The sequence below is a fragment of the Colobus angolensis genome, unplaced genomic scaffold, assembly GCF_000951035.1.
Source record: "Colobus angolensis palliatus isolate OR3802 unplaced genomic scaffold, Cang.pa_1.0 Scaffold369, whole genome shotgun sequence".
Classification (NCBI taxonomy): domain Eukaryota; kingdom Metazoa; phylum Chordata; class Mammalia; order Primates; family Cercopithecidae; genus Colobus; species Colobus angolensis.
The window spans coordinates 1,675,919-1,692,498 of NW_012117032.1; the positions used below are offsets into that span (position 1 = coordinate 1,675,919).

Consider the following 16,580-nt stretch of genomic DNA (forward strand, 5'->3'; position numbering starts at 1 on the left):
GAGGACCGAGCGGCTGGGTGAGGAGGTGGAGCGACCGGGCCGGGCGGAGAGGGTTGCGGGCTCCGCGCACCGCACTTCCGCCAATCAGCACCGCGAACCGACGGTGACGTCGCTTTCCCCGCCCCCCAGGGGGCTGCCTTTCTCCGAGAAGCCACGCCCAATTGCTGGCCGGCCGCCTCCCTCTCGGCGGCTTCCGCGCGATCCTAAAGGCTGGTGCTCGGCGGGAGGAGGACGTGGGCTGGGGCCGTGGGGCGGCGCGAGGGGAACCCGTGCGCGGTGAGGAGCGTGCGAGGCCCACGTGAGCGGAGGGCCCTGGCCCGGCTTGGACTCCCCTCTGCTTGCCAGCTGCCGCCCCGCCTCCGCCAGCGGTGCCCGGGCTGTCTGCGCGGCCGGAGTGAACGCGTCCCGGGAGCAGGGGTTTCTCCGAAGTGAGCACGCCAGCCCCGGGACAAGCTCGTTCGAATCCTCACCGTCTAGTGCACTTCCTGAAAGCCGGCAGTGGGGTGTCTCCCACCTTGTGAAACTTTGCCCGGAGCGGCGGGAGTGACTGTGTGGCGCACTTGGGACTGGGTCCGGACGCGGGTGGCGGCGCTGGTTTGAGACCAGGGCGCCGCTATCCCGGGCCGCGCCCACGCCCAGACTGGAGGCACCGTGCGCAGGTGGGGACGCGCGGCCCGGAGGTGCGCGGCGGAACGCGGCCGAGGGTGAGCGCTGCTGGGCACGCTCCTGGTCTGTAAAGCTCTGTGAAAATTGTTTCCTGGACAGTTTAGGAAAAGCCTCTCCCTTCCCCGCCCCTCAACCTCTATCTTTTGGGAATCATTGATTTGCTAAATGACATTTTGGTGTCTAACCCATTTTGAATCGTTGTGCTGCTGTGAATTTCATGTGAATGGAGGAATTTAATAAGCTACCAACTTGACAGGCTTTAAAGTTTTGTTACGTTTTTCAGATGTAGGCTTCCAAGATGTTTATACCTCGCACTGTTGCCTTTTTTTTTTTTTTTTAACAACATAGTCCAAATTTTTAAAACCCAGCTGGATCTTTTGAGGGTTAATTAAAAGGTAGGTTTAAAAAAATCTTAAGGCTTTAAATTTAGAAGTCCTACTACAGCTATGTAGTAGGAGTATGCAGAAAGATAAGAATCACATTGTAACTCTTTGCTGTGGTGCTAGAACATCTGTTGGGAGAGCATATGCTGAACTCTCCACCTCAGGAGTTGATGTCCCTTAAGAGGCTCATTCACAGTTCAGTAAAAGGGTGAACTGAAGCCTGAATCAGTTTCAAGGATGAAAGGGAGAGAGGGAGAACTGTTTTCAACACATTTGAGGTTGGCAGAATATGTAAAAGTCACTCTTAACTGTAATTTGCTAGTTCTTTATAGTCTTTTGATGTAATTTACAACCAAGAAAACTTTATTATGGGGACTTTTATTCACAGTCATTGCCCCTTTTTGCTGTCACCTCAACTACCCTGGAATCTTCTACTCATATCTGCTCCTTTTCTAAAGCTTAGGGTGAAATACTTAGGCAACTAGTAATATTAATCTTGCTAGATACTCACAGGTTCGTAGTGAGCCACCTGTCTAGATCTGGATGTCTAGTGAGCAAATAAATGGTTTACCTCCGAGTTGATTTTTGTTTTATTGATCGATTGACAGTCTTGCTGTGTCACGCAGGCTGGAGTGCAGTGGTGCTGTCTCGGCTCACTGCAACCTCTGCCTCCCAGGCTCAAGCAGATCCTCCTGCCTCAGCCTCCCAAGTAGCTGGGACCACAGGCACGCAACACCACACCTGGCTAATTGTTTGTATTTTTTTTTTGTAGAGACAGAGTCTCACCGTGTTGCCCAGGCTGACAAATTGAGTTTTATATGTGACCCAGTCAAAGGGGCATTTTCCTTGGCAATAACAAGCCATTTGATATGAACTCTCCGCAAGAGTTGATGCATAAATTTCACACCAGAATTCAAATTTGTAATCAATAATGATTATTTGTGTGTTTATAGCTTTGGCCAACATTAAACAATATAGTGATCAAAGCTCATACACGTAAGTGACATATACCATGATTTAATGATTCTGGTTATCCATCAGCTGGACAATTTGTTGTTTATCTCCCTCTCTGCACACTGCGGCTCACAAGGAGGCCTCAATGTTTTCTATGCGTCTCATAATGTGAGAGAACACATTCAGTAAGAGTGAAAAAAACGCTAGTGCTTTTGAGGGAGGCCCCCGGATGGAAGTCCCACTGTGACATGTGAGTTGCTAAGTTGGGAAAACTACCCTGATGATTCTAATAAGACTCCCTAGAAAGGGATTCCTTACCCAGCCTACCTGTTGAGAATACCTGCTCTAGATTCTCTGATATTTTGTATATTCCCTGCATAATCAAATCATGTGGGCCAGGTAACATTATTGTGATGATGGTGAGTATGTGGTTTGCATCCCAACCTTTTATGAAGAAATATATCCTGTAAAAAAACCAGGACACAAAGGATTATTGTCTCTTGTCCCCAGATGATATATATATATTTAACTTCCCACACTACACTGATGTATCTAGATGATGTTTAATGCACATTCAGTATATTGTTTTATTTGCCTCTTTAATAATGAAAGGTGGTATTATTCATATACCATGCCATACCGTAATATAGTTGGTATTATTGTCCGAGTATTTATATGTAACCAGAAAACTGATTCCAAGTGAAGGTTTGGATGAAGGCACTAGTGACAGAGGAGGCTTTGCAACTGTCCTTTTTGCAGCTGGGTTGCTGCAAGACATTTCACCAAAACCACAGGTAATTGGGTGATTCAGGGCAGCCTGATACACTAAAATATATTGACTATAAAAAGGGTGCCCAGATACATCCACTTCTACTTCAGATATCCTGAAACAGGCAGTCTGATTCATATCAAGAATTTGTTCCCTATGAGACCCCTCTCCCATTACACCTCCCTGTTTCCTGCGTTAAAATATAAATATCTTAAAGTCACTGACCATGTTTTATTCAATGTTGTGTTTTCTCATCTGGCACACAGTAGATGTTCATCCATATTGGTTGAATAAATGAATGAATAAGTGAGTGAACAATGCTCCCGTAACCAAAAGTAAAGACCAGAAGCTCCTGGGTCACCTGAAACCTTGTTCCTACCTAGCAAGGAAAAGAAAACATGTCTCAGCATTGTCAGACTAGCCCTGAGATTCACTCCAGCTGAAATGGCTGAGGTTCTATGCCCATTCTTGATCAGTCACTGGGGCCAAGGCAGTGAATCAACTTCTTCAGAACCATATGGGTCCCCTTCAAGGAAACCCAGGGCTGTTGGAGAGGGGAAAGAAAAATATGGATGCAGGGAGGCACCAACATATGTCCGATATTGTACTTGAATTTGTAGTTTGATCGTTTAAATTGCCATGGGTATAAGGTGCCTCAAAAATAAATTTTTGTTGAGTTAGATCACATACAGCATTTATTTTAAAAGAGGTGCTAAATATTAAACTGTCTTTAAAGATTACACTTACAAAGCTGATCTAAAACACCAGTAAGTTATCTGCTGATATACAACTTAAAGAAAAAATTAATTGCATATTAAAATTAAAAATGCAAGTTTTTTAAGGTCTACAAAAATACCCTGACAGATTTGAAATAGAAATTCTTGGTGTTGTCACTGTGACAAGTATTTCCGCTGGTAACCTGGGAATCCATGCCCAGCACTGTGGTATATGGCATATTTTCTGGAAGACTAGCCTTGGGTTGAATTCACAGTCTCCCTGGGGTTGTGGTTCCATTTGTCAGAAAGATTCTTAGGGATTTAGACTGACCAGGCTGTCATGTTCTCACCCTCATATATTTGAAATTTTTGGAAAAACCATAAAACCCACCAGTCTTTGGAGACTGTCCAGAAATAAACATGATTCTAACGTGTTTTGGTTTGGAAAATCCTCAGGCTACTTGTGTTAAAAATTAAAGAACTAGCTGGGCATGGCGGTGTGTGCCTGTAGTTCCAGCTATTCAGGAGGCTGTGGCAGGAGGATCACTTGAACCCAGGAGTTCGAGGCTGCAGTGTTCTATGATTGCACCTGTGGAGTACCACCGCACTTCAGTCTGGACAACATAATGAAACCTCATCTCTTAGAAATGAACTGGCTGATGTTAGGTACTTGCCAGGGTAGACAACCTTAACTAAGCCCCTGGGGTTCTGTGGGACCTCTGCAAATAGATCTTCTGCTCAACTGTTCAAAAAGGCAAGGGCTGTCCCACCCTCAAAAAACAACACTGACTTCTAGAGACCCACGGAGAGATGGAAGTTCCCAAAGACTGGCTTGCTAGGTAGGAAAATAACCAGTGCTCCATCAGTGTTCTCTGGATTGGAATTTGCTGATTCATGTTTCTTAAAATACATGATCACATCAAATTTGCTGAACTGTTGATTATCAACCAAGCCTAAACCCACCGGCTCTTACCCTTTAGCTTTCATAAAAGAGAAGCCTGATTTTGTTCAGGTGTCTAGCTTTCTCTCAAACACCCTGTGTGACTTGAAGGATACCTTTGGTGGAGCCATAGATAGGACAAATCTTGATCAGTAAAACAATTAGGAAATTCTATACTTTTGCAATTGGTTTGGAATTATTTGTATATGACAAAGGACACGCGAGGCAATTTGGAGGGGCTCTCGTTGGCCAAATCTGGCAAAATTTGAGTATCAAATAGATAAGATGGTACCATTGAATAGAAAGAGAATGGAACTCCATAGGGATTAGCAAAGAAAAAGAGGTTGAGGAGGGTGCAGAGAAAAGCAAAACAAAAAATCTTCATAGAAGAATGCCAGCTAAAAAAAATGCAGAAAGAGAGAATGAGGAAAGTATCATTTTGCAACTACCAAATGTAATTGTTGATTAAGGCATTTTCACCATCGAGTGGGAAGTTAAGAAATGAAACACGTATTCTCAAAGTACTACTTCATTTAAAAAGGAGAAGAGGTACTTTTACGTGGATAAATCTGATGAATACGACCCCAACCATGTGGTCATAATTAGTGTCAGCAGTAATGGGAAAATCTAATATATTCTTCCCCATGTCCTGGATGCCACTGGAAGCGCACACTGCTTGTAATATTCTTGCCAAAATGTTTATGCTGAATCTAATCATGGGGAAGTAAGACAAATCTGGACTGTGGAACATTTTATTAGACAACTGGTCTGAATCTTCAAAAATATTAATGGCGGCCATGCATGGTGGCTCACACCTGTAATCCCAGCACTTTGATCCACCCGAGGTGGGTGGATCACCTGAGGTCAGGAGTTCAAGACTAGCCTGGCCAACATGGTGAGAACCCATCCCTACCAAAAATATATAAAATTAGCCAGGCATGGTGGCGGGTGCTTGTAATCCCAGCTACTCAGGAGGCTGAAGTAGGAGAATCACTTGAATGCAAGAGTGATTCTCCTGCGTTGCAGTGAGCCAAGATCGCACCATTGCACTCCAGCCTGGGCAACAAGAGTGAAACTGTCTCAAAAAAAAAAAAAGGCATGGCCAGGTGTAATGATTCACACCTGTAATCCCAGCACCTTGGGAGGCCAAGGCTTGAGGATGGCTTGAGCCCAGGAGTTTGAGACCAGCCTGAGCAGCAAAACCCTATCTCTACAAAAGATAAAATAGCTGGATGGGGTGGCACATGCATGTGGTCCCAGCTGCTCAGGAGGCTGAGCTGGGATGATTGATTAAGCCTGGGGTTGTACCACTTGCACTTTAGTGTAGGCAACTGAGTGAGACCCTGTCTCATTTGAAAAAAAAAAAAAAAGGCATGAAAGCAAGCGCAAGCAGAAGACTGTTTGTTCAGACAGGACTACCAAATGCAATTCATAATCTGTGATTAGATACCAGATTTAAAAAAAAACTCTAAAGGACATTTCAGGAATAATTAGGTAAATTAAGTAAAGTTTAATATGGATTTCGTATTACACACTGTTATTTATCAATGTTAACTTTCTTAGATGTGAGAATAACTTGGTGGTTATCTAGGAAAATGTCTTTGTTTCCCATAAATGCATGCTGAAACACTGAAGGATGAAATGTCATGGTATCTACATCTTATTTTCAAATGACTCAGAAAAAAATTTTATAGAGAAATAAAGCAAATGTGGCAAAATGTTAATAATGGGCAAATCTAGGTGAAGGGTGTATGTGTGAACATTGTACTCTTACGTTTCTGTAGGTGTGATTTTTATAAAAGTAGAAAAAGTAAAAAAGAAATGATAAAACAGCATGAATAAAAAATAAAACTATATTAATTATATGAACGCTATTTAACATTTAAAGTTGTTTAACTGGTTTTGTAAATGGGATAAAACATTAATCAAAGTCCCTTGAGAACGATTCCTAAAATAGAAGAAGATTTATGAAGGGAACTTAAAAGCTTAATGGAGAACTGGTTTTCTGAATGTGTTACCTCCATATATTGATATTTCAAAAAATTAGAGAGTGAAGCTGGTTACAATCAACTTGTAATGGCTTGGAGAGTCAGTGTTCCAAGAGTTAGTGCGACAGTGTGTTCTGAAGGAAACCTGAGACAGTCAAGTCCAAGCAAAGTCATCCTCAGAGAGGAATGCTCCTAAAAAAGGCTGCAAAGCAGCCACAAAACTGAATGACGTGAAATCATGGAGTTCCTTCTAAGTGAATTCTCTTATTTAATGAATGCTTGGAATCTTAAGTAGGGACAGTTGACAGTATACACATTTGTTAAGGTTGATGCAGCACTTTTCAATGTTAACAGCTACTGTATCTAGTGGACGTGGCCTTTCATCACCAGAAAGACCTACTCTGTCCTGGAGAAGAGTTAGTTCTTTGGGCTTTTCCCTTACCCTCAGGAAAAATCTCTAAGATCATTGAACTTTCTCTCTGTGATTCTGATTCAGAGCCAAATAACCTTTTGATTAGCAACTCACTTTCCCAGTGTCTTAATGCTGGAAAACAGAATACTCTAGGGGAATAGAGATATGTAACCCACTTGCAGGAAGATGTTCCACTTGGTAAATAAAACCATGACATTCTGTCATATCAGTCCCTTGCAAATTTAGTCAGAGGGGTCACCCCCCCACACCCGAATTTTATCATTTTGGAATAAACAAGATTGCCTATGTATGATGGCTTAAACAGCCTGTTGTTCTTATATTTTGACATCATTTTAATTTGTATGTCGTTTAAACTTAAATAACTACTTAGATCCCAAACAATACCATTTCAAGGATAGTCTTCTTCCTTACTTTAAAAAAAAAAAAAAAAAAAAAAAAGCTTGGAGGAATTATAGAAAAAAAATTCTAGGCCGGGTGCAATGACTGACACCTATAATCCTAGCAGTTTGGGAGGCGAAGGCAGTTGGATCACTTGAGGCCAGGAGTCCGAGATAGTGAACCAACATAGTGAAACCCTGTCTCTACTAAAAATACAAAAATAGTGGCCAACATAGTGAAACCCTGTCTCTACTAAAAATACAAAAATTAGCTGGCCATAGTGGCACATGCCTGTAGTCCCAGCCACTTGGGAGGCTAAGGCATGAGAATTGCTTTAACCCAGGGAGGCAGAGGTTGCAGTGAGCTGAGATCACGCCACTGCACTCCAGCCCGGGCGACAAAGCAAGACTCTACAATTTTAAATATTACTTAGGAACCTTAGAGGGCTGGCTACAAACCTTATGTAAAAAAGTAAACACATATTAGAGACTCTTACTTAAATCCCATGAACAGCCTTTTAAAAAAATGTACTTTAATACAAAAATTATGTTTAAATTATGATCAAATAAATGGTGAATTTCTTTAGTTCATTTAAAACTATTCAACTAAAAACCAATTTGTTTATAATGTAGAAATATATTCTTTTTCATTTTTTTAAACTGGTTATAATGGAGTTATGTGGATCCATGCTAAGCAAATTAAACCACACTCTTATCACATTAACCTCAGAGCTTATCCACATACCAGAACACTAGTTTTATAGTCTGACTATACTTGAAATATTCACAAACATTTATTTTGCTATTAATCCTCAGGTCAAAGTTTATTTTTCTTGAATGCAGTATTTGTATTTCAAATGTTCCATCAACATTTACAACTTTTAAAGTTTTCATCCTAAGTCTCAAACATCTTGCTGTTTTAAAACAGCAAAGTATTCCTAGTTTGCTGAGAATTTGTTTTTTTTTAAATCATGAATGGGTATTGAATTTTGTGCAGTGCTTTCTCTGGGTCTGTTGAGATGTTGAGATGATGCTTTTTCTGGCTCTGAGCTTTATTATATGGTGTGTTATGTTAACTGATAATTCAGATGTTAAACCAACCTTGCATTCCTGGGATAAGTTTCACATGGTAATAATATAGCATTCTTTTTGTATATTGCTAGATTCAGTTTGCTAATATTTTACTGAGAATTTTTGCATCTAACCTCATGAGGAACATTGGTCTGCAATTTTCTTTTGATGTCTTTGATTTTGGTATCAGGTTATTATTGGTCTCATAGTATAAGTTGGGAAATATTCCTTCCATCTCTGTTTTATGAGTTTATGAAGGATAGTATTAAGTATTATTTTAATGATTTATAGGATCCTCCAGTGAAAACAATGGGACCTGGGATTCTTTTCATTTGGGAAGACTTAAAATTACAAAATCAATTTCTTTACTTGGTATAGGTCTATTCAGAATTTATATATCTTGTTGAATCAGTATTGGCAACTCCTATATTTCTAGGAATTTGTCCATTTCATCTAAGTTGTCTAATTGGTTAGCATAAAGTTCTTGATAGCATTCTCTTACAACTCTTTTTGTTTCTGTAAGGTCAATAGTGATGTCTCCTCTTTCATTATTTTTGGTAATTTGTGTTTTCTCAGGTTTTTCTTCATCAGCCTAAAGTTTTGCCAATATTTTGATCATTTCAAAGAATCAACTTTTAATTAAATTGATTTTTCTTATTGCTTTTCTGTTTCCTATTTCATTGATTTCCTCTCTGATCTTTATGATTTTCTTCTTTCTGATTGCTTTGAGTTTGGTTACTTTTTTCTAGTTCATTAAGGTGGAAGTTTAGGTTATTGATTTGAGATTATTCTTTTCTATTCAAGGTGTGATTACAGGTATACATTTTTCCTATATATCCTGCTTTAGCTGCATCCCATATATTTTGATAGTTTTTTTTCTCTCTTCCATTAAAAATATTTTCCAATTTTCCTTGTGCTTTTTTCTTGGCTTATTTAGAACTGTGCTGTTTAATTTTTAAATATTTGTAAATTCCCTAAATTTTCTAATGTTGTTGATTTCTCATTTAATTCCACTGTGGTCAGAAAATAAACTTTGTAATATTTCAGTCATCTGTTTTTAAAAATTCATTTGGACTTGCTTTATGGCCTAGCTTATGGTGTGCCCTGTAGAATGTTCCATATGTGCTTAAAAAGAATTCTGCTGTTGTTGGGTGGAGTGTTCTACAGGTATCAGTTAGATCAAGTTGGTTGCTAGTGTTGCTCTAGTCTTCTGTGTCCCTGCTGTTTTTCTGTCTAGTTGTTTTTATCAAATATTGAGACTGAAATATTGAAATCTGTAACTATTTACCATTTTTGTTGCTCTTCATTTCTTCTTGTAGATTAGAGTTACTCTTTGGAACATTTCCTTGTTCTATAGCTTAATTCTCGCCTTCCTTTTTTGTGTTATTATAGTTATCCATATCACATCTTTATAATTTATAAGCTGAACAATACAGCTTTATAATTACTTCATATGGTTTCATTTTCAATTAAGAAAAAAACCAGTCTGGGCCCAATGACTCACACGCTTAATCCTACCACTTTGGGAAGCCAAAGGAGGAGGATCACCTGAGGCCAGGAATTTGAGACCATCCTGGGCAACATGATGAGACGTTGTCTCTACAGAAATTTTTTAAAAAGTTAGCTAAGTGGGTTGGTGCATGCCTAGCTACTCGGGAGATTGAAGTGGGAGGATGGTTTGAGGCCAGGAGTTTGAGGTTGCAAGTGAGCTATGATCACACCACTGCACTACAGCCTGGGTGACAGAATGAGATCTATATCTAAAAGAAAAAGAAAAAAGAAAGAGAGATATTTATACTGTCTTTTATTGTTACATATATTTAATACTTACATAAACTACCTTTGAGACTGCCCTATTTCTTTATGTGAACTTGAGTTATCATCTGCTGTCATTTTCCTTCATCCTCAAGGACTCCTTTAGTATTTCTCATAAGGCAAGTCAGCTAGGAACACATTATCTCAGGCTTTTTTGTTTGTTTGTTTGTTTAGTTTTTTTGAATATCTTTATTTGGGCTTTATTTCCAAAGAAGAGTTTTGCTGAATATAGAATTCTAGGTTGACAGGTTTTTTTCTTTTTTCCTTTAGTTCTTATAATATGTCATCCCACTGTCTTCTGGCCTTTACTCTGATGAAAATTCAGTTGTTAACATAATTGTGGGTTCCCTTGTATATAATGAGTTATTTTTGTCTTGATGCTTTCATGATGTTCTCTTTGTCTTTGGCAGAACCCAGTGAAGATGAAAATATGAGGTCATTTGTTCAGAAATTAAGAGTTTCAAAGTAGTGATGGCAGAGGCAGTCCTGATCTTTGGCTTTCAACAATTTCACTATGACTTATCCATGATATGTCAGTGGTTATTCTGTTTGGAATTAGTTGAACTGCTTGAATATGTAGATTGGGTTCTTCACAAATTGATAAGTTTGGGGCATTATTTCTTCAAATATTTTCTCTGTACCTTTCTTCTCATCCTGGTACTGTCATTATATACATGGTGTCCTTCAGGTCTGTGAAGCTCTGTTCATTTTGTTGTTCTTTTTCTTCTTTTCTTCAGATTGAATCTACCTCCAAGTTCATAGATTCTTCTTCTGCTATCTCAAACCTATTGAACCATAAATTTTTCATTCCAATTATTGTACTTTTCAACTTCAGAATTTCCATTTGGTTCTTTTTAATAATTTCTCTCTTTTCATCAGTATTCTTTATTTGATGAAATATTGCTGTCATCCTTTCATTTAATTATTTAAATATTATTTTCTTTAGTTCTTTGAATGTATTTAGTCTTTGTCTACTAAATCTAACATCTGGCCCCCCTCAGAGATGGTCTTTATTGACTGCTTCCACCCCTTTCCATTGTGTATGAGTTATACTTACTGTTTCGTTGCATATGTCATAATTGTTGTTGAAAACTGAACATTTTAGACAATGTACTACACCAAGTTTGAATTCTGGTCCCCCTCAACTGCAGGTTGTTCTGGTTTCTGTTTTGCTTGTTTGTTTAGTGATTTGCATGAACTAATTCTGTGGAATCTGGCTCCCTCACAACATGCAGCAGCTTATGTTTCTGCTCGGTTATTATTATTATTGTTGTTACCGTTGTTGTCACTTTATGCCTAATTTCCTAGGGGTTACCCTGGGCCATCATATCTTACTGGTCAACCAGTGAGTGGTCAGAAGTTGTGCTTGAACACCTTGATCTAATAAAGCTTCTACTTTTTAACTGACATATTTTGTGTTTAGGTGAAGATCACATGCAGTGTACAGGCAGTTTACAAGTCTACCCTGCTTTTATTTACTTATTTATTTATTTATTTTTTTTGAGACAGAGTCTCACTCTGTCACCCAGGCTGAAGTGCAGTGGCATCATATCTTACTGGTCAACCAGTGAGTGGTCAGAAGTTGTGCTTGAACACCTTGATCTAATAAAGCTTCTACTTTTTAACTGACATATTTTGTGTTTAGGTGAAGATCACATGCAGTGTACAGGCAGTTTACAAGTCTACCCTGCTTTTATTTACTTATTTATTTATTTTTTTTTTTTGAGACAGAGTCTCACTCTGTCACCCAGGCTGAAGTGCAGTGGCATGGTCTTGGCTCACTGCAGCCTTCACCTCCTAGATTCAAGTGATCCTCCTGCCTAAGTAAGCGTCCTGAGTAGCTGGGATTACAGGTGCATGCCACCACGCCTGAGCTATTATTATTATTTTCTTTTTGTATTTTTAGTAGAAATGGGGTGTCACCGTGTTGGCCAGGCTGGTCTCAAACTCCTGACTTCAAATGATCCTCCTGCCTTGGCCTCCCTAAACGCTGGAATTACAGGCATGAGCCACCATGCCGGGCCAAGTCTGCGCTGATTTTAGTATCTGTGTCATAAAGCCTCATAGTCAGTCAGCTACATAGCTAGCTAAAGCCATCTCTGGCCTCTCCTGAGCATATGCACAATTATGCATAGGCAGGCAGTCTTCCAGACCCCCAGGGATATGTGAGAGCTTATCAGTGCCTACTGTGGCTGTCTCAGTCTCCAGATCACACTGGTAAACTTCTGGTTGGTCTGCTGGTATGTTGTTTATCCCAAACAGTGTTGCAACCTCAGGCTAGCTGCAATACTGGACTTCCCTGATTGTTTACCACTGAGATCCCTATTGTTTTTGACAGTGCTCCTGGGCATAGGTTTATTTCAAGCTCTGGTCCAAAGGAGTTGAGCCCCTTCTGTCAGCTACCTCTCAGGGTCTGCTCTGCCTTGGTAGAACTACCGCACTATGGAGCTATGGGAAAAGGGTAGATAGGAACAGCCCCAGGGTAAAATACCACAGACCTCCACTGAGCTCACTAAAGTTTAGTAATTGTTTTAAAAAATAATTTCCTTTCAAGTTGTTGTATGACTTTGGTCAATTTACAGTGTACCGAAATGGTTGTTTTTGATAATTTTGTCGAATTTTATCATTGCTTTTTGAGGAAAGGATTTGCCATGCTTCTTCCTCAGTCATTCTGGCAATCTTTCCCCTGTATTTTTTTTTTGTAAGTGGTTTCTATAGGGATGCAATAGACATTCTTAACTTTTCACAGCAACTTTAGTTAATGTTGTTTCCACTTTATGCAAAATGTAGAAACCTTATAATATAATATATAGATTCATTTACCACAACTCATGGTAAACACTTTCCCTGTCTCCTGTTCTTTTCTTTTTTTGTTTTCAACTCCCAATCAGTGAATAGATCTGCTATTCTTTATGCCTTAGTTATTGTATATCTACCTACAGGTTTCAGGATTTGGATTAAGTAATGATTGGGCCCTCTTTCATTCAAAAAATACAAATGCTTTGAAGAGAGAAAAAATTATAACAAAACTCTACACGTGTTCTGCATCTTCACATGTGTTCTCATCTCTTTATATGTGTTCAATATGTATAGTACATATCTCATGGTTTAGAATTCTTGAAAGAGGAAAGAAAGCCTTTATGTTTTAGGGACTAGTTACTAAAATAATGGCTGTAATTCTTTTACTGTATAAATGGTGCAGAGCCTCTCTTCCTGCACTCCATCATGGCACAGGATCAAGGTGAAAAGGAGAACCCCATGCGGGAACTTCGCATCCACAAGCTCTGTCTCAACATCTGTGTTGGGGAGAGTGGAGACAGACTGACCCGAGCAGCCAAGGTTTTGGAGCAGCTCACAGGGCAGACCCCTGTGTTTTCCAAAGCTAGATACACTGTCAGATCCTTTGGCATCCGGAGAAATGAAAAGATTGCTGTCCACTGCACAGTTCAAGGGGCCAAGGCAGAAGAAATCTTGGAGAAGGGTCTAAAGGTACGGGAGTATGAGTTAAGAAAAAACAACTTCTCAGATACTGGAAACTTTGGTTTTGGGATCCAGGAACACATCTATCTGGGCTTCAGGTATGACCCAAGCATTGGTATCTACGGCCTGGACTTCTGTGTGGTGCTGGGTAGGCCAGGTTTCAGCATTGCAGACAAGAAGTGCAGGACAGGCTGCACTGGGGCCAAACACAGAATCAGCAAAGAGGAGGCGATGCACTGGTTCCAGCAGAAGTATGATGGGATCATCCTTCCTGGCAAATAAATTCCCATTTCTATCCAAAAAGACCAATAAAAAGTTTTCAGTGGAAAAAAAAAAAAAATGGTGCAGAGGGTTATTTGGGGCAAAGGTATTATGTGCAGAGTGAGTGATCTGTGAACGCTTGCAATACCTTTACCGTTGTGCAATCACACAGAACTGAACTCACATACCTTTTACACAGGAGAGAATTGGCATCCACCAGTGTTTTGCTACTATTGATCCCAATCACTAAGATCTCTTAGAAATTTCAGGAAATGGTATATTTTCCATCCCTTACTATTCTAGTTTAAAGCATGAAGATTGGGGAAAATCTTTTATATCCTTCTTTATTTTTTCTTTGGAATATAATTTATTTACTTTTCAATGCTGTCTTTTAGAATATATTTTTTGTCTTGTCCTAAAATTATCTCTTGTTGGAGGGCACTGTTAACTTTTTGCTATCTGTGTGTGTAGGCTCATGTTATGCTATGTGTATGCTATTTTATGCTATGTGCCTGGTTATAACACATTTATCTATTTTGGAAAGTTAATTTTTAGCAATCAGAGAACATGTTTATCTCACTTGCCAAGAATAGATACTTTACGTTTCTGTTGCATTTCTTGTCTGCAGTGTTTCTCATCTCTTCCCAATTCTTCTAAATCTTAACCACGCTTGAGAACCCAGCTTGAGTCACCACTGGTTCTGGGACTCTCCCCTGGCTCTTCCACCTGGAAATGGTCTTTTCCTTCTTCCTTCATTCATTTCGCAAATAAATATTGAGCGCCCACTCTTTGTAAGACACTGATTAGATAATAGAAGCTATGTAAAAGTTGTGCCAAATAATTTTGCACTGGTAGATACATGTTTCTATGCAGTCATGCACTGTATAACAATATTTCAGTTAACGACCACTGCTTATGTGATGGTGGTCCCATAAGATTATATTACTTTGTCTCTGTTTAGATATATTTATATACACACATACTTACCACTGTGTTACAGTAGCCTACAGTATTCAGTACAGTAACATGTACTGTTCTGTGTACAGGCTATATTACCTAGGTTTGTATAAGTATACTCTATGATGTTTGCACAACAGTGAAGTCATGTAATGATGCATTTCTCAGAACATATTCTCATTGTGCAGAGATGCACAAGTATATAATATTTTCTCAGTTAAATTGTGATTTACTTGGGGGTACATCCTTCTCCTTATTGTTTCTTGTATTCCTTATAAAATTTAGCAGGGTGACTTCTACATAGTAAGGGTTCAAGAAAAAGCTGAATTTCTATGATTATTATATTTGTAAATTTTCTTTAAATATACTTAGATATGCAAGCCACAAACAATTCTTTTTTTTTTTTTTCTTTTGAGACAGGGTCTCGCTCTGTTGCCCAGGCTGGAGTACAGTGGCGCTATCTTGGCTCACTGGTTCAAGCAATTCTGCCCCAGCCTCCCAAGTAGTTGGGATTACAGGCATGCACCACCATGCCCAACTAACTTTTGTATTTTTAGTAGATACGGGGCTTCACCATGTTGGCCAGGCTGGTCTCAAACTCCTGGCTACCTTGGCCTCCTGAAGTGCTGGGATTGCAGGCGTGTGCCATCACTCCCTGCCTAGGACTGACTTATTTGAATGCAAATCAGGAAATGGCACATCGAAATTTATTATTTATTTTATTATTATTTTATTATTTTCTCTATGTTGCCCAGGCTGGCCTCAACTCCTGCCTTCAAGTGATGCTCATCACATCAGAATTTAGCTTACAAATATAGTCTATAATACTTGGAAATTTTGGCCCAGTCTCATCATTTTCCAACGCTATGATAAACATCCTTATGAATGCTGTTCTCCAGGTCTAGAAGGCTCTTCTCAGCTATTCTGTGTATCTAAGTCCCACCATTCTTCATTGCCAGGTTCCACCACTTCCAGAAGACAAAACCTGTCTTCCCCAACCATTTCAGTCCACATGGGTGCCATCTCCCTCTGAACTATTGTAGCACTTACCGCCTAGTTCAGCAACCAGATTTCCCCAACAACTATTTCTATGTGGTATTTTATGGGATATGGACACATATACACACACACACACACACACACACACACACATATATACTTCTCTTTATGCCTTTGTGTCTAATAAATTACTGATTAAAGCTTGGTTTTAAAGTCCAAATGTGGTCATATTAGTGAACTGCTATAAACCTTGCGAGGCATTGGTAAAATAAAGGACTTTTTTGGTACAAATTATATGTGTGACAGGCTGCGTTTAACAGCTTATTGGCTTCACACAACTTTAAGTAGTGATTTTACCAGAAATGTTTACATTAAACGGGCTTCTTTAGAAAGTAAACTGTTGTAACTGTTTTGTAAACTAAACTGACAATATGCATCAAGAATCTTAAAACTTTTCGTACCTTTTAGTGCACCTATTTTGGGGAGTTTAACTTAAGGAAACAATCCTAAAGCAGAAAAAACAATGTAAAAAGCTTTGTATGCCAACATGTTAATAATAGGATATCAGTAATTTTGTTGTTCCCAAAAAATAGAATGAGCAAATACATTATATATATACACACACATACAATATATTACATGCTGATTGTTTTCACTTATAGTTCCCTGTGTTGATACAAATTTTACCAACTACATTTTTACTAGATATATAATATTCTCATACATATATAAAATGTTTTATCATATATAACAGAATTTAAATTTAAATAT

General features: G+C 39.2%; 1 protein-coding gene across 1 annotated transcript; it reads left to right on the plus strand.

Annotated features, from left to right (window-relative positions):
• The first annotated feature begins 13,324 nt into the window (after positions 1-13,324).
• LOC105520032 (60S ribosomal protein L11-like) lies at positions 13,325-13,926 on the plus strand. Its single transcript, XM_011953598.1, has one exon. The coding sequence runs from the start codon at positions 13,338-13,340 to the stop codon at positions 13,872-13,874; it is 537 nt and encodes a 178-aa protein (XP_011808988.1). The 5' UTR covers positions 13,325-13,337; the 3' UTR covers positions 13,875-13,926.
• The last annotated feature ends 2,654 nt before the right edge of the window (positions 13,927-16,580 follow it).

Bases quoted from the DNA above. Each gene is read 5' to 3' on its own strand.
- LOC105520032 (XM_011953598.1), top strand. From the start codon at position 13,338: ATGGCACAGGATCAAGGTGAAAAGGAGAACCCCATGCGGGAACTTCGC.